The sequence below is a fragment of the Epinephelus fuscoguttatus genome, linkage group LG12 (genome assembly GCF_011397635.1).
Source record: "Epinephelus fuscoguttatus linkage group LG12, E.fuscoguttatus.final_Chr_v1".
Classification (NCBI taxonomy): Eukaryota; Metazoa; Chordata; class Actinopteri; order Perciformes; family Serranidae; genus Epinephelus; species Epinephelus fuscoguttatus.
Genome location: NC_064763.1, coordinates 4,038,612 through 4,058,022, shown reverse-complemented (window position 1 = coordinate 4,058,022; position 19,411 = coordinate 4,038,612). Strand labels below are relative to the sequence as shown.

Genomic DNA, 19,411 nt, shown 5'->3' with positions numbered 1-19,411 from the left:
CATCATTGTGCTGTGATCCCATCAGGCTATAAATACTCACTACATATAGTGAGGAATAATATTATTACTATTTTTCTCTGATCTTAGATGTAAATATTGCATGTTTATTTCAGATAAAACACATTTTTGACTTGTGAATGGGTCAATGGAATTTCTTGCAATAATGAAAAAATACTGGCAATCATGTCCGCCTGGCACAAACCACATGTTTTGGACAACTGTGAAGTGACAGAATGTCCCAGCATCATGGTTCTTATGTTGCCAGATTCCAGAGAGTCTCCCCTCTTCATAAATGGCAGAATATGTCAACTTCCAACTTGCTATGGTGAGATAAATGTAAAAACATAAGAATTTAGTAACACGGATTCGTTTTTTTCATTGATATAAAAATTAATATACATGTGGTGATGGCAAATCTGGGTAGCCCAGATTGTCCTGAAAAAAACAAGATATAGCATGCGTATGTAGCCTTTATAATGACTGTGATATGAGCTTAAAATTAAAGGCAGGAAAAATACCCCAAAAAGGCCTAGGGCCCATAGGGTTAAACAGTGATATTAAAAGGAAGGTGAGAAATTGTTTTCAGCCCCAAAACTATTTTATCTTCAGTGTTCATTTTTTGTTTGTTTGTTTTTTAAATCCACACTTGAATGTTGGGCATTTTCAAGAAAAATGTAGTTTTCTTAAAAATCAACTGGAAGAGAAATGTCATGTAAGATTTCTGCTCAGTCATTCTAACAAAACCATAATGAGTTTTCTTCACATAGAGGATAACTATGGCCCGCAAGCAAGGGCAAGAAATATTAAGAACAAAAAGCATGACTATGTATGTATTTGTATTTTAATATATTTTTACATTTTAAGTTTCAATTTGCACTCCATGCCCTAAAGTTGGGAATTTTAACCTACAATATTTGTATTTGTATCAATAAAGATCAACATTTTTCCCAATTTCTTTTTCATTTTTTTCATGAAGGGGTTCTTGTTTAATTTATATCATTTAATTAATCAAAATTAACAATTAACCTTTAGATACCAGTTTTGATCATATACCACTAACTGCTTTTTTGAAAAATACACTATAATTCAATATTCTAAAAGCAAAATTGACTTTGATTATTATTGGTATCATCAGTTGACCCAAGTAGAAGAAGAAGAAATGATTTTGCACTTGTCATGTACATTTGACCCTAAACTATGTAAGAGCAGTGGTGCTATGGCAGACCCTCTGCGCTGTCATCAGCACAAATTATGTCCCCATGTGATAAAATCCACCATCCCCCTTGATTTTTTTTTTACGACTTGAGTGCTCGTAGCTACATCGCCTAAGCGACAGCGGTTTAATCAAGGGACTGTTAGACTACAACTTGACAGTTGAAGGGTATAGGAAACATGCAACCGTCTTCTACAGTGGAGTCACTCACTGTCAGGCAGCTGAACGTTTTACAACTACGGTACTTGGATACAAATATGGAAAATGAGCTAAAGAGAACATTTGAAGAGCTACATGATGATTTTGAGTCTGTTTCCCACTGCAAACATTGTCCACACCAAAGCTTCCTCAGGATAACAGTGGATATCACATCACTGGATATAGGCCTAACGTTACCGGGACTAAAAATCTACAGAAGCGCTACTGCTTTATGTAACGTTACAGCACTGTGGTGAGGCCAGCAGGTCCACAGTGACTGCAGAGATGGTGAGAGACGTGTTTCATTAAGATGCTCTGGTAAGAATTGTTCAAAAAAAATAACAGAGTAACACACCGTTTGGTAACAGTAACAGAGTTACTGAATTTAAAAACTAACTCGTTAGTTAGTGATACTGCCCAAGACTGATTATGATACAGAAATATGTAGAAATATAGGCTAGGGGATTCAAAATATATTGTATTATGCAGCCTACCATCTAAGTTGTGCAGTGTAATGCCAAAAATATATGACAGCAATTACAATGACTGTAATCATCACGGAAATATTTCCATGGCAACGAGTAAAACAGTCTTGAGGACTATCTATCAGTTGTTTGCAGTCTCTGTCCTCGCTGACTTTTATGTGATGACAGTGAACTCATCACAGTACAAATAGCTATAGTCCGTGAGGGCTCAGTACATGAGTCCAGAGGGTGGACATTTGGATTCAGCCTAAATCTTCAATGGTGGGTTGCCAGCATAATACATAATGAAAACGTCACACCCATTCATCCCATGGTCACATCTTCTCGGCTTTACGTTTCCAAGAGACCTCGCTTTGAGGCTGTTACCCCCTCTATTTCTGGCCCAGAGGCGAGACAACTCTGTCTCCCCACTCCACTATCGTAGCTTATATACAGAACATCGAGGCAGTGTAAGATGACAATATCCCCGCCTTGAACAGGCAGTGTAAAAGTGTCTTTTGTTAGTGGTGTAGTTTAGGGTATTTCCAGGTGTACAGGGTATACCCGCCTCTTTAGGTGGATGTTTACAGTATATCCACCTACCAGCCATAAAACCATTGGAATACATAGGAGAGTATACCACTTCCTCTGTAACCTACCCATCTACCTAGAAGAACACCCACCTCATCAACTACCACTACACTGCTGGACTTTGTTAAATGTTATTTCTAGTTTCTCATGCTACAACACAAAATATCAAAATGATTCATGTAGTTGTTTCATGGGGTACTTTTTATTGAGCAGTGTGAACAGCTTCAATAATCATTACTTTTTATAAGAAAAAGTAGGTGATGCCACATCTGCCAGGCAAGCCCAGCTCAGTGGAGGCTGATCCCAGGATGTTACCGACCAACACAGGAGAACGTGAAAAACGGACAAGGGGCAGAGGAAAGAAAAAAGCTGGAAGGAAGAAAAAGGTGAGCAGAGTCAAGAGTCTCTTTGTGAGCGGCCGTTTCCTCTGCACGCCAGTCAGCTGGCTCGATTGCACATGAATGGTCACGAGATAAACGTAAGATTGTTCCTCTTTACTTCTGTGCAGGGATCATGCTGTCGATGGCCTCTCCCTTCTCCAGCTTCTTTTCCATCTCAATCATCAGCTTGACACCGTCAACCACGAGCTGGACTTGTTGCACCTCAGAGGAGCCCAGACGGTCAGCGTTGGAGATGTCAAACACTCCACCCACAGAGGCAGTGTCCACACCACCTAAAGAGGACAAGGGCCAAGAGATATGAGGTACAGATTACACATCACACCTTTCAGCTCAGAATGCTGCAGAATCTCATTAGAGATCCTAATGGACCTGCCAGGCTGATCCGCAGGTGTACAAGCTAAAGACTGGGTATATTTGTACCTGTGCCACGCTTCTGCAGACGCAGCCTGGTGAGGATCTCCTCAAACTTGGGGTGTGTGCTCAGCTTGGGCAACTTGACGTGGACACCACCACGCAGGCCGGTACCCAGGTTGGAGGGGCAGGTCAGGATGTAGCCGAGATGCTCGTTCCACATGAAGCCGTGGTTGTGCTTCTTGAAGATCTCCTCAATCTGGCAGATGAGAAAGAGGAAGGCTCAGAAGAACATCCAGCAGCGATTCACACTGCTTTCACTCAGTGAAATCATGAATGGTTTTGACATTGTTTCATTATTGTGTACCTTCTGCAGGCCAACACAGAAACGCCTGAAGACCTCCCTCATGTTGCCGCCCAGCTGCATGGAGATGACACGCAGGTGATCCTCCTCGTTCACCCAGACCAGGAAGGTCTTGTTGTCATTGTGCCTGGATGAAGAATAATGCAAAGGATCAGCATGCAGGAAAAGACACAGGTAATGCAGGAACATAATAAAAGTGCAAATCCATAATGAGAGTTTTGAAAAGTGCTTTCATAGCTTGCCCCCCAACAATTATTGGTCATACTCACCAGATGCCTCTGGCGTCGGGCCAGTCACGGGCCATACCAGAGCAGGTCAGCAGGGGAGAGACAGGCTTGTCAAACAGGAAGTGATCATTGATCAGCTGCTCCTGCTCAGCATCAGTCATGGACTTCAGGGGGTAGTACTTTCCCTTGAACTCGCCATCCAGGCTGGTCAGAGCTGGAGAGACAGATGGACATTTAGGATACGGAATGTTCTCCTGTAATACATTTCTATTGTGCATTTCTTTGTTGGGTCACTGTATAATCCACCTCTTATCCTAAAATGACATTTCCTTTGCTTGTAAACAGCTTACTGTTTGGGAAAGGCCCAGCTTACTGCTCAACCCTTTTCATACTGATGTACTCAAACTATTAATAACTTACCCTCAATGGACAGCTTCTCAATGGCTCTGCGCTCCCCGCGGCTGGTGTGGGGGGGCAGGGTGAATCCCTTGATGCTGCGGCCAGTACGAACGCGGCTGGACAGAACATAGTTGGGGTCCAGGTCATCCCCTCCCTAATAACAAAGTGATCAAATTTGATTACAAATTGATTTCATATTCCTATGAGTCTTAAGTTAATGAACTGTGGTGCTTTCTGCTCTTTGTTAAAAACTGGGGCACTACACCTTCAGGTTCTCGAAGTTCAGGTCGGTCTTGTGCTTGTCAGTGGGCTTGTATCCACCATGACGGTCGGAGATGACGGGATCAAACAGATCCTTGAAGACCTCATAGGACTCCTCATCACCAGCGACGCAGCCAACAGTCATGATGAAGGGGTGACCTGAAGGCAGGGAAGATGTGAGCTGTAGTACAGTGTGAGGCAAGCTTATGAGTATTAGGATTTTATTCACAGTCAAAATTAAAAAAAAAAGTTCAACAAGTGCGGTTTCGTTTCAGTCAGTAAACCTATTTATCTGACTGATTTCATGCATTTGTCTAGATATCTCTCTGGTCTCACCAGGGTTGTCAACACCAGTCTGGATGACGTCATCCAGGGTGAAGCCATTAGGTGTCTGCTTGTCCCTCATCTTGCCATACAGCTCCTTGGTCAGGACCTTGGCCATATGGTTGTTGTGCTTGGTCAGGTCGGGGTACTCCTCCTCAACTTTGTAGTTGAGTTTGAAATTGTTGTGGGTGTTTCCGAAAGGCATGATTGCTTTCTAACACTGCAAAGAGAGGGAAACATAGGATGAGCAAACCAATTCATCCTCATCTGACACTGTCTTTAAAGGTGATCTGAATATCCACAAAGCCTTCTTCAACATTTGAAGATATGGGATATTCTGCGAGACAGCTGCAGAGTTTTAGTGGTGTTGGCAGAGGAATCATGGTAACAAGTGTCACTCAATTCTCAATGGCTCAAATATCCAGTTGAAGTACAGTTGGGGGAGGAGCGCTTGTTGGCTGAGTATTTTTAGCATCAACACATCTGAGTGTATACCCTTTCTTTAAAATTTCCTCAGCATGTACAAGTAGTATGTTAACTCTATTGGCACATACTATCCCAGTTGTCCAGTTTACATTTTGACACATAAATACACATGAAGAAGTCTTTGCTGGTCATGTTTTACATACATATCCTCTTTGAAAACACTCTGCACCTTGTTTTTTAACACACACACACGCACGCACACACACACACACACACACACACACACACACACACACACACACACACTTGTATAATGGCTCACCCTACAGGGTCAAACCCTTAGTGCATTCCTTAAAGTTGTCACTATGCTGAACACCTGACAGAAGTCTGACCAGCTGCTGATGCTTCCCTGCAGTCCACTCCACCATGGTGCAACAAGAGCTGTTGACTTCACATTATATATACATATACATAACCTTTTTTGTAAATTATTTTATTTTGCTTTTATAGGCTGATTAAATGAATAATAAAAATTGACACATTTAATGGCGCACATGTGACATCACATGAAATGCAACGTGAGGCAAGCTGCACTGTTGCATTTTGGTAACAAGCCAAATTGCTTGATAAAAGTAACATTTATGTTGCAGTTATCACTTTGGAACAATTGTCTTGTTAGCTTAAAAGCCAACAAAAAAATGTCAAATGGTTAAAATCAATTATTTCAGACAGTCTCAAACTGCGAAGCACCTGTCCACATAAATCTGCGTCCAAATAAGAGCACCAATTGCAGAGCAGAAAGCATTAATGTAGTGACACAAGTTAATACAACATCAGTGCAATTACCACTGTGCTAAAACATCAAGTCCATGTGTATTTTTATTTAATAACATCAGCAAGAAAAATCCAGTGACCTCTGATACCCAGAAGGTCTCTTTTTTCTCCCAGGATGGATCATATTGATTCAAACATCCTGGAATGGTTGTGCATTTATCCTTGGATTTCATCACAGACTTTTAGTCCAAAACTCTTCATCACAGCAAAAAAGGTTCCAAAAAGTTACTTTTTTCTTTCTAAACATTTGAATGATTCACCGAAAGTCTCCAAATATGTGCTCCTCCTTATTAAACTCCACAAAACTATTAATCTCTGGGATATTTCTTTACCTTCACAGCAGACAAGAACAGAGGTAACAGTCCTTGGGATCAGATCCTGTTCACCACAGCCAAAATAGGGGTCACCCAACTCTGGAGGTCTTTGCTCCCTGTTTATATACTCGGCAAACACTCAGCCATTGGCTTGTCCATTTTAGTGCCTGCTGCGCCCTCATTGGCTAGATCCTCTGTACTGATAGTCAGAACAGTTTATGAAAGGGACGCATTTACATCTGTCATCTAAGATGGGTACTGCAGTTGTACCCTCATCACCTCTCACCACCCCTCACCCACCCTTGGCCCATACATAGCACCAGATGGATGGTGGGAGTATCTAAGGGGGGTGGGGGTGGGGTGGTCACAAGGGAAGGTGAGGGGTGTTGTTGGGAGGGGGAGTTGAAGCAACTGAAAAAAGCTGAGCTTCACTTTTGCCAAGCATGGAGATCGGGGCTCACTTGTGTGAGGCATGAAGGTTGGACAGAGTCAGTATTTTTTTTACTTGGCTATGCTGTCCAAAGAAACATTTTCTCCAGCAGATGGGGGTCAGTAATCTCTGACTGATATCTGATAGCAGGAATGCTGAGTATGGTTAACATTTGACAGATAACTCCCTGATGATGTATAATAGCCCTCTGAAGCAGGATTGGTCAGTTTTTCACTATGGAAAGTATGAATACATGTTATTCAACAACAGCAGCTTGCCAGGCTAAATTGTGTCATGAACTGGCTTGAGGTCAAACAAAATGGAGGAACATTATTTAAGTAAAATACTGGCTACATACATCAAGGTTATGTGGAAATATACAGAGAGTGTGCAGAAAACTAATAAAGCAAACAAAGGGGGGGGGGGGGGGGTCAGGCCATTTCAAAAGGCCTCCCAGCCCAGCAGCCAAGGTGAACTTCCTGTGTGTTCTAATACCCATACTACCATACTGTATAGTATGCCAGAAGGATTTAGTATGTCCCAATACATAGTATGTCAAATGCAGTATATCAAAAACACCAGGATGTTCTACTACATCCTGTTGTTGGATTTTGCAGTATTTGAGCCAGCATGCTTTTCTGGCTATTCTGACCGGGGGGGGGTCAAAGACAGAAATAATGAAATAATGAAATAATGAATGAATGAATGAATGAATGAATGAATGAAAGAAAACTAACTTTGTATAAAAAATATGTTAGTCTGACTGAAATTGTAGCAAACTGAATTTCTCAAAGACTTACACACCCAGATAATGTGATTGGGAGTCAAATTACTCCTGCATGTAAACAGTCAGTCGGACCCAAACTGGCCTAGGCATGCTGCACATGCTCCACAGCTTCCACTCCATGCTTTGACCCCGAAGTTGAATAGCAGGAACAGGGGCGCCACCAGGAATTTTGGGCCCCATGAAAAAAAATCACATTGGGCCCCCCCTGCGCAGCTGTTGTCACCACATCTCTAGGACCTAACTGACCCATGAAAAGCTTTACGTAACTCTAACTTTGAAGGCTTGCACCTGTCTTGCTTCTTGTAGTTCAGTACTATCAGTACAATATTTACTGCTAGTGAGTTGTACATGCAACAGTCTACATACAGTATGCAATTCACTATTTGATGCAAGATTAAAAGCTGCCATAAAAAATGTGCTAAAGGTCATCTTTTACAGTCAAAATGTAATTTCTATTGTAAAATCCCAAAATGGAAAATTAATGAAAGACTTAAAAAAATAACTTACATATACATTAACTTTTCAATCAAAATAAATTAAGATCATCTCAAAATAATGAAAACAGCAGATTTTTGATACCAATAAATGAACGACACTAAATCCTACAGATGTACATTGACCCAACTTACCTACAGTTCTGTATCACCACCACTACATTATATACATTATATACATGTTGTTGTTGTTTTTTGTTTGTGTGTGTGTGTGTGTGCAAGCTGCTCAAATAAATTGCCCTTCATGGGAATAATAAAGTGTGTATCTAAGGATGTCATTTAACAGCAATTATGCAATCTAAATGAAAGCATCTATGTGGATTATTGTAATATTGCCTGTAACTTTAATACAGGCAGAGTTAGGCTACTTAATGTTTCCAGTTGTCCAGCATCCAGTACAGGCAGTTGTAGGCTGTTTTTGTTTCATAATAATGTTGGAAAAATAATTTGTTTGAATTTCTGTCATTAAAAAAAAAATTTGTTTTCTTTTTTGTAATGGTAAAAAAGAGCAAGAGAGAGAGAAATTCCCACAGACTCCCTGCAATGATGCTAACTTGTATGTTGCTCAACACAATGTTGCTCATCTTCTTCATTGGGACGGGGAGGGGTAAAGTTATGGGGAGACAGGGCTGCTGCTTCTGACTCATCTGTTGTTGAGTCTGGTAAAATGGGACAGCTGATTTAATATGAATATCCTGCTAAACATTTACCTGCACTGATTAAATGTAGGTTAAAAAGGAGTGAAATGTAGGCAAACACTAGTCTGTAGCTAGCGTATTTCACTATGGACATTAAGCTAAGAGGTTCATTTCTACCACTCACAGACTATAGGCTATCCACCTTTCTTGGAGAGAAACTGGGTCACATATTGACACCCTTTCTTTTGCCTCTCCTCTCTCTCCTTTCTCTCTTTCCTTTTTTGAAAATCGGATTTTCTTTTAGTACTAGGTAGCATGATGATGACTGTAGCGTTCTAGCACAACTGCTGACTGCTACTAGGCACCGTCACCGTCAGTGCGCTAAGGCAGGACCAAACCATTTCATGCAGATACAGAGGGGTTGTCAGTCAATATGGATGTTTACTTTTTGATCAATGGGGATATTTAACTTTTACTGCCAAAAACAACCTTGGAATTGTCCTAACATTTCTCCCCTATATGGCGCCACTGAGCATGAAATGCGTAACAGAAGAAATAGCCAGTAACAACATGGCAAAATCTACATCATGAGACATGCATTTTTGGACAGATGAGGACACAAAGTTCATGCTGTGTCTCTTGCACAGAGCTGTAAAGTTGTCCACCATGGTATCAGTTTGCTGCTCGTTAACTGTATGTGTTTGTTGATTGTTTGGTCTGTGATGTATTAAGTCAACTGGAAAAAAAGTTCCAATACCAACAAGCTGAAAGGGGGCATACCACCTATCGCAGCATACTCAGACATACTTTGGTCAATAAATCAATTCCCCTCTTGTGCTTGTATACTGGGACAAGAACAGTAGTCCAATTAAATGGCCTAGTCGATCAATAACCGTATCTCAACTTTCTGTGCATATCAATGTACTGATGGACAGGAGGAAGGGTGGGGGGGCCCACAGAGATTCCTTATGCATAGGACCCGGATTCTAGTGCTCCCCCCTTGATTCTGACCCACAATCTTCTGTGCAAAGGAACTGAGCCACCAACAGATGGCAACTTGACAGCTGCCAGCTCTCAGAATTCACAATGAAGGTTGACGGCGCATTGATGACCAGTCAAACAGTAATAATAGGAATATCAATTGTTTAAATGAACAAAATAATCACAAAGATTACCAACAACAAAAGGACGTAACTATTAAAATAACAATGACAGAGATATTCATCTGTAATATGTTAGAATCTACAATGTATGCAGTAATAACTTAGGAGTTAAACTACATACATTGCAAAGTAACAGTAGCAGGTCTCTCCAGGTTGACCTTTGTCTCTGGCCAGTTTGGCAAACAACGTTTTGTTTTATCTCCATGGTAATGGATATATGAGTTGTTGTTGTTGTTGTCGAGTGTTTTTTTTACAAAGACTCAACAACAATGAAAAATAAACTGTTTTTGCAGGGCTACTGCACTGGATGGATTTAGATTGTACAGATATTGTTGTTATGTTAACCCTCTCTTTGTTGACCTCCAGCAACCTAACATAACATCTATGACTCAGTCTGGTTCTAATTGATACAGCGATTTTCAGAAATTGAATCTCCAGTGGGAATGTTGAAGATGAAAGATGAAGCCATCTTTAACATTAGCATCATTAGCTCCCTTCTTCAATGATGTGTTTTCTCAGTGTCTCACACTATTTTACCAATGTGTACACTTCGGCAGCTGTTTCATGCTATGCTGCGGTACAATTATGTCCACAAGAATTGAAAGACATTTTCATTTCATGGAACTTGTAGCATTGTCAGGGCCGTTGTTGTTTTTGTCTAGACCAGTAGCCTACAGTGAAGCTGATTCTGATTATTTCAAAGCTGTAATCGGTGATCCAAGAGTGAACAAACCACTAAAAAAAAAGTTTGTAACTGGCCTACAGTTAAGATAAGATTAAAAAAAAATTGATTGATCTCACACTGGTGAAATTTATTTGTCACAACAGCTCAAGAATCAAATGCAAGGGGGGAAAAAGTGATTAACTGATCAATAAAAGTCATGTGAAATCTAACAAAAAAATACAAAAATACAATACAAGCTATATACAATACACATACCTTTGACTTATACAGTTGTGTCTACAATACATACAGTGGAAAAGTTTGGGCACTCATCATCAAAATTTACTTTACTGTGAATAGTTAAATAAGTAGAAGATTAACTGATTTCCAAAAGGCATTTTGGAAGATTACATTTTAATTCAGTCTTTTCCAGTTTCAAAATAAGCAAAAAAGGAAAAGGGCCTGAAGCAAAAGTTGGGGCAACCTGCATCGTCAGTATTTAGTATCACCCCCTTTAGTATCACAGCTACTATTTGTAACCTAGTCTTTCAGTTATTGTTTGAGAGATTTTCACCCCCCTTCTTTCTGCTCAAGGGTTCTAGTTCTGTGAGATCCCTGGGCCTTCTTGCATGCTTTTTAATGATGTTTAGGTTGGGGGACTGTGAGGGTTTCGGCAAAACCTTCAGCTTGCTCCTCTTGAGGTAGTCTATTGTGGGTTTTAAGGTGTGTTTAGGATCATTGTCCTGTTGTAAAAGCCATCCTCTCTTCATCTTCAGCTTTTCTTACAGATGGTGTGATGTTTGCTTCCAGAATTTGCTGGAATTTTTATTCTTCCCTCTGATTGAAATGTTCCCCGAGCCACTGGCTACAACACAAGCCCAAAGCATGATCAATCCACCCTCGTGTTTAATGTTGGACAGGTGTTCTTTTCATGAAATTCTGTACCCTTTATCCTCCTAACATAACTTTGCTCATTGTGTCCAAAAAGTTCTATTTTAACTTCATTAGTCGACAGGACCTGTTTCCAAAAAGCATCAAGCTTGTGTAGATGTTCCTTTGTAAACTTCTGATGCTGAATTTTGTGATTAGGACACAGGAAAGGTTTTCTTCTGATGACTTTTCCATGAAGGTCATATTTGTGCAGGTGTTGCTGCAAAGTAGAACAGTGCACCACCACTCTAGAGTCTGATAAATCTGCCTGCAGGTCTTTTGCAGTCAGGCGGGGGTTTGATTTGCCTTTCTAGCAATCCTTAGAGCAGCTCTCTCAGAGAATTTTCTTGGTCTTCCAGACCTCAACTTGACCTCCACAGTTCCTGTTAACTGCCATTTCTTAATTACATTACAAACTGAGGAAACAGCTACCTGAAAAGACTTTGCTATCTTCTTGTAGTCTTCTCCTGTGTTGAGGGCATCAGTTATTTTAGTTTTCAGAGTGCTAGGCAGCTGTTTAGAGGAGCCCCTGGCTGCTGATTGATGGGACAAGGTTTCAGGAGTCAGAGTATTTATACAGCTTTGAAATTTACATCACCTGGCCTTTCCTAATGATGATTATGAGCAAGCCATAGTCCTAACAAGCTAATTAAGGTCTGAGACCCTGGTAAAAGTTGTCTGAGAACTCAAATGTTCGCTCCTTAGTATAACTCTCAATCCTGTAAGTTAAAACATTTATTTGAAAGGAATTGGCGATTAACCAAACTGGAAGAATCTCGTTTAGTCTGGGCAGACAGTCTCAAAACGTATAAGAGGGCCCTCCGCAATGCCAGAGCAAACTATTACTCAGGTTTAATAGAAGAAAATAAGAACAACCCCAGGTTTCTTTTCAGGACTGTAGCCAGGCTGACTGAGAGTCACAGCTCTATTGAGCCTTGTATTCCTTTAGCCCTTAGCAGTAATGATTTTATGAGCTTTTTTAATGACAAAATTTGAACTATTAGAGGCAAAATTCGTGATCTCCTGTCCTCAGATAGTACCTATCTGCCCTCAAACACAGCTGTAAGCCCTATATTGAGATTGCTTCTCCCCGGTTTCTCCTCAACAATTGACTGCAGTGATTTCTTCATCTAAATCATCAATGTGTCTCTTAGACCCCATCCCAACTAGGCTACTTAAGGAGGTCTTACCTTTAGTCAACATTCACTTATTATATATGATCAATATATCTTTATTAACAGGCTATGTACCACAGTCTTTTAAGGCAGCTGTAGTTAAACCTCTTCTAAAAAAGTCCACCCTGGATCCAGAGGTATTAGCCAACTATAGACCAATATCTATTCTTCCCTTTATGTCAAAGATCCTTGAGAAAGTAGTCGCAGACCAGCTGTGTGATTTTCTCCATGATAATAATTTATCATGGAGTCAGGATTTAGAGTGCATCATAGCACTGAGACAGCACTAGTTAAAATTACAAATGATCTTTTGATTGCTTTAGACAAAGGACTTGTCTCTGTACTTGTTTTATTAGATCTTAGTGCAGCGTTTGACACAATTGACCATCAAATTCTGCTACAGAGACTGGAACATTTAATTGGCCTAAAAGGTTCTGCACTAAGCTGGTTTAAATCTTATTTATCTGATCGTTTTCAGTTTGCCAATGTTCACGATGACGAGTTCCACAAGGTTCTGTGCTCAGACCAGTCCTATTCACTCTATATGCTTCCGTTAGGTAACATCATTAGAAATCACTCTGTAAATTTCCATTGTTATGCGGATGATACACAATTGTATTTATCGATGAAGCCAGAAGAAACTATTCAATTAACTAAACTACATAATTGCCTTAAAGACATAAAAACCTGGATGAGCACCAATTTCCTTATGTTAAACTCAGACAAAACTTGTTCTTGGCCCCAAACAACTCAGAGACTCTTTATCTGATGACATAGTTTCTCTAGATGGCATTGCTCTGGCTTCTAGCACTACCATAAGAAACTAAACAAGAAAGTAATATTTGACCAAGATTTGTCTTGTAATTCTCATTTAAAACAAACCTCACAGACTGCATTTTTTCATCTGCGTAATATTGCGAAAATTAGGCCTATCCTGACCCAAATAAATGCAGAAAAATTGGTCTATGCTTTTGTTACCTCTAGGCTGGATTACCTTAACTCCCTATTATCAGGTAGCTCTAATAAGTCTTTAAAAACTCCTCAGCTAATTCAGAATGCAGCAGCACATGTACTAACAGAAACTAAGAAACAACAATCATATTTCTCTTGTTTTAGCTTCTCTGCACTGGCTCCCTGTAAAATCCAGAATTTCCTACTGTTAACTTATAAAGCTCTAAATGGTCAGGCTTCGTCATATCTTGGAGAGCTCATAGTGCCATATTATCCCACCAGAACTCTGCGCTCTGAGCATGGACCGCGGAACGCATCTGAACAAGGGGGGGCCATAATTTCAAGTCACGCGGAGGGGGTGGGGGGGGCATATTGAAACAGACAATATTACTGATGTATTAAATAAAGTTGCAGAGCACTTTTTTTATTCCGACGCCACACAGTCACATCTACAGTACATGCATGAACACGAACACATGCTTGCTCAGATTAACCCCTCTGATCCCACTCTAACATTCACACACAACAGGCCAAGCCTATTTATACATAAAGCACAGATGAAACTATAGCAAACAACAAAGTACATCCAGTCCACAACCACAACCAAAACTCATCTTGCTGCCTTGAATCTAAATCAACATCATATTCATTATCATCACAAGTCAGCACTCGTATCAGACTGATGTGCAGAGCCGCACACACACACACACACACACACACACACCCAACAACAAAACAAGCGCAGCTGCGCAGTTACTGAAAAGTAACCAGAATGCTGAATTTCTGACCATTACTGCCCACAACCGCAATGTGTATGTCCACTCCCGCCCGCTCCCGCAAAACTCTGAGAATTTATGTCCGCACAGTACTAGAGATGCATTGATTCTGTGTCTTCTCCCGTCCCGCAGGAGAAAACACGTCATTTTATAGGCTATTAATTAAGAGATTCATGGGGTTGTTTGTTTCATTTCCCTGGTCTGCATGTCTTTTGATGCACTGGTCAGGAATAACGCTCCTATTTCGTTGTTTTCATTTAGTTTTTAATGAAATACAGGCTGTTTCATATTCTATTCTCCTCCTCTGTATTTCTTTATTTTTCTACCTTTATATAATCATGCAGTGATTGAGGTTAAGGCAAGCCCGGCGCCAGGATGAAGTTACTGAGGGGGCGGTTAAAAATTACGAGGGGGCAAATCTTTATTATGCAACATAGGTTCACACAGTGAGTTACAAAGAGCGCGTAGACATGCGTAATAGTCTCGCGTAATGACAGCTTCTTTCATGTTTGTCTCATGACAGATGGAGCTGACAGACAGACAGACAGACAGACAGACAGGTGGAGCAAGTGGCAAATTGGTATGAAAGCTGGTTCAGGGCATATTCGTCTATTTATGAATAAATATGGAGTGGAAACGCTCATGCATGTGCACCAAGTTCCTGTGCTGACATCCTGTCTAGGCTACATCTTCTTCTTCTTCTTTTTCTTCTTGTTCTACTGTTTAATTGGGACCCGCGGGACCCGGCGGGACCCAATCCCAATGCAGCCCTCTATGTCAGAGTACAAAAGTTACCTGAGCCATGGCTCCCCTGGCCCCCCCGGTTCCACGGACTATGGCTCTGAGAATGCAGGGTTACTCGTGGTCCATAAAGTCTCCAAAAGTAGATCAGGAGCCAGAGCCTTCAGCTATGAGGCTCCTCTCCTGTGGAATCATCTTCCTGTTGTGGTCCGGGAGGCAGGCACCGTCTCCACAGTCAGACTAGACTTAAGACTTTCCTCCTTGATAAAGCTTATAGTTAGGGCTGGCTCAGGCTTGCCTTGTACCAGCCGGTAGTTAGGCTGACTTAGGCCTAGTCTGCCGGGGGACCTCCTATAATACACCGGGCACCTTCTCTCCTTCTCTCTCTCTCTCTCTCTTGCTCATGTACTGTTACTGCATCTTGCTAACTCGACCGTACTGCATGTCACTAACTCCGCTTCTTCTCCAGACCCTTTGTGCTCCACTGGCTTGCGGTGCCTGGATAGTGTGACGTGTGTGGTTATGCTGCTGCCGTGGTCCTGCCTGATGCCTCCTGCTGCTGCTGTTATCATTAGTCATACTTCTACTGTTATTATACACATATGATTATTGTCACATATGTATACTATCAGATATTAATATATACTTTAAACATATTGTACCACAATTGCCGGAATTATAATTATAATATTATTACTTTCATTAATGTTGTTGTAAGCTATTATCATTACCGTCTGTCCTGCATCTCTCTCTGTATATGTTGATCTGTTCTGTACGACATCTATTGCCTGTCCGTCCTGGAAGAGGGATCCCTCCTCAGTTGCCCTTCCTGAGGTTTCTACCATTTTTCACCCATTAAAGGGTTTTTTTGGGGAGTTTTTCCTTATCCGCTGTGAGGGTCCTAAGGACAGGGGGATGTCATATGCTGTAAAACCCTGTGAAGCAAATTGTGATTTGTGATATTGGGCTTTATAAATAAAATTGAAAAAATTTAAATAAATTGAAATGTCTCGCCCAAACTTTTGCATGGCGTTCCTTTCCTTTTTTTTCACTCTAAAATTGTACAAAACAAAAATAATACACTGATCTGAAATGTTATAGTGTCTTTAATTTCATGCCTTTTGGAGATCAGTTCATCTTCTAATCACTTAACTATTACAGTAAACAAAATTTTGACCAGGGGTGCCCAAACTATTGCATGCCACTGTACATATACAAATGATGGAAATGATTATGAAATAGGATACTTTGTTTATACAGAGGCAACAACAGTGTTTCATGATGTTATACTTGTGTTAACGAGTCTGACTGCCATTGGAACAGAGGGCTGTCCTTCCGACACTGGGGTCTCACAGTCTGTTACTGAAGGAGCAGTGTAATTTTCAATCATGATTAGTCAATAAAAATGAAAAAAAAAACTACCCATTGGCCCCATAATAATAAAATCAGAACAGCCTGCTATCTTAGTGGAAGAAGGAAACAGAGCTGCTCTTTGGCCGACACAGACTGCTTAATCTTCTAGACAAGCTACACCACCCCCACCTTTTCAGGGAACACCACACTAGTTGGCCAGCACCCAAAGTAAGTTACTCATCAAACCCAAATCTATCTGCACTGGAGAGAAAGTTAGTGATGACACCACTGGTTTTGAGCTGAAACACTGAAGGTGTGACTGCAATTGAAATGGAGATCTATCAGAGCATTATCATAGGCACTGTTCCAAGAAGGGGGTATCCCAACAGTCATCTGTGTCTGTGGGTGGTACCAGCCATCTCTGACTAGCAGCTGACTGGCAGCTGACTGGCTCACACCTGCTTCTTCCAGTCCCCAGTATCATTACCACCCGTGTCTGTACAACCAGTACATAGAACACTCCCCCCTCCCTCCCAAATACCCAATCCTGCTACATGCTTCCAGCTTACACTTCAGACCTCCTGCCTCCACATATATATGTTCTCTAATTCCACTCCTGATGTATTCTGACGATCTCTTTGCTTTTCTTCTGCTTTTGGTACTGCCAGTGTCCAGAGATGAGACGAGTGAAGAGTAGGCTGGTCACAGTGTCCTTGCCCTGAATTGAAACCCCGTCTCCTGTTACACAGCTGTCTGCTGCCTGTCCTCCTCCAGGAGGGAGGTCACTGAATTAGTCTCTGTGGTTTCTACTATCAGTCCATGCACCAATCTGTCACCTTTTCCCTATTCAGCATACAGCACTGTTTTTTTTCATTATATGCATGATATTGAAGCATACTGTAAATGCCTGGGTTTTGCATGGGAAGAGACATTTTAGTTACCTTTCTAGTATGTATGTAAGCAACACTCACTTGCTAACAAAAGAAAACAGCTTCACCTGCAAATGAGACTCCAGAGAGAGCAGCTAGCTGCTGACATTTTACCCAGAGCAATTAAATGATGCCAGTCTGGAAAAGGTTTGGGGGACATGAAAATGTGCTTTCTGTTCATATTGGCCAGGAAGTTTCACAAGCTTCACAAGATGCCGGAAGCTTTGTAGGGCCAGTGAAATATTTACTTATTATACCTTAGACACCTTCTCGCTCTCAAGGTAACTTGTGCTTTTATGACAAAATGTTGGGTGATGATTTTAAATTGTGTGATAAATTGTCTAGGGCAGGAATTCTGATTTCAAAAGTGAGAGGGACACAGTTAGTGCAAGCAAAACTCCTCAAAAGCTTTAGTTTTTCAGGTACCGCGCCTCCGAGGTAGAGTAAAACCCAACCATGTTTTTATGCTTCTGCACCAGCAGTAGCTGTGGCCAAAGGCATTATGTTTTTGAGTTGTTCTTCCACCCCTCTTTCTGTACATATATCCCATTCTTGTGAACGTGATATCTCTAAGAACACCATGAGGGAATTTCTTCAAATTTGGCACAAACGTCCACTCAGCAATGAACTGACTAGACTTTGGTGGTCATAGGACAAAGGTCAAGCTTACTGTGACCTTGCGTCCGTCTCATTCTCGTTAACACAAAGAAGACCTTGAGGGACTTTCCTCAAATTTGACACAAACTTCCACTTAGCCTCAAGAAGGAATGGATCAGAATTTGCTGGTCAATGGTAACTGTGACCTCACAAAACACATTTTTGGCCATAACTCAAGAATTCATATGCTAATTATGGCAAAATTTCACAGAAATGTCTAAAAGGATAAAATGATGAAGTGATGACATTTTATATCCAAAAGATCAAAGGACACCTTCACTAAGACATCATAATGTTCTGCAAAAACACTTTTCTGGCCATTATTCACAAAATATCTCAGGAATACAAGGGGAGACTTTTGGTCAGATACTGAATTGGTGCCAGTAATCTTGGGTGTCCCCCTTGAAACTGTGTTGCTTCTATAGATCTGTGTTGCGGGGGAAAGATGTGTATGAAGCATCTATGTTTTCTCAGACATGGAGGTCACCTGTAAGTGCAACTTTTTTTTTTTCCTCATTGTTTTTATTGCAGTTTTTGTTTCCATTCAGCAAAACAGTGTCTACAAAAACTAGACACACAACAAAACAAACACAAAACGTACACAGCAGCTCTTACATGAGAGACGAACATATGGCATAATACAAGAGGTGGTGGTTCAGTCTTACAGTACCCAAATGTCGTTCAAGTGCACAACAGTCCCTTCAACAGAATGGAGGAAAGGTCCAGTCTGATATAGTCCAGAAATGGGCGCCACACTCTATAGAACTGATCTACGCTGTAATGTATGATGTTGGTAAGATATTCTAGAGGGATCAGTTCAAAAATTATTTTACGTCAACCACAGACAGAGGGAATCTTGTCACTGACTCATTGCAAGAGAATATTTTTCCTAGCTGCAAACATTAGAATATTATGCAATCTTTTGTTGACTGCTGTTTTTAGACGGTCACTTGGAAGACCTAGAATCAGGGACATGGGATCCATATCTATATTAATGTGAAAAATTCTCTCCATTTCACTTATAATTTCAACCCAATATCTTTGAAGTTTATGACAAGACCAGAAACAATGAGTTAAAGTTCCCACATCAGTTTTACACTTGAGAGACAAAGGGGAAAGAGAGCGGTTGAAGAGGTGCCTGCGGTGAGGAGATATATGTAATCTGTGTAGAATCTTAAGTTGTATTTGTAAGTGCAACTTAAAAAAAAATATATTTTATACAGCAAAAGTGATGAAACTGATCGATATATATTAACTGCAGAATAGAACTACACTGTTATCAATACTTTCAGAATTACAAACACACAAGCACACACAGACATGATGTTGATTTTTGAAATATAAAAATTGGAGAAA

At 40.7% G+C, this 19,411-nt stretch overlaps 1 protein-coding gene across 1 annotated transcript; it reads right to left on the bottom strand.

Annotated features, from left to right (window-relative positions):
- Positions 1-2,646: 2,646 nt before the first annotated feature.
- On the bottom strand, positions 2,647-6,543 carry ckma (creatine kinase, muscle a). The gene is made up of 8 exons (XM_049591577.1): positions 6,386-6,543; positions 4,806-5,013; positions 4,474-4,628; positions 4,230-4,362; positions 3,852-4,023; positions 3,586-3,709; positions 3,288-3,477; positions 2,647-3,139 (listed from the first exon to the last, which is right to left on the bottom strand). Exons 2-8 carry the CDS (start codon positions 4,996-4,998, stop codon positions 2,961-2,963), a joined length of 1,146 nt encoding a protein of 381 aa, XP_049447534.1. The 5' UTR covers positions 4,999-5,013; positions 6,386-6,543; the 3' UTR covers positions 2,647-2,960.
- Between the last annotated feature and the right edge of the window lie 12,868 nt (positions 6,544-19,411).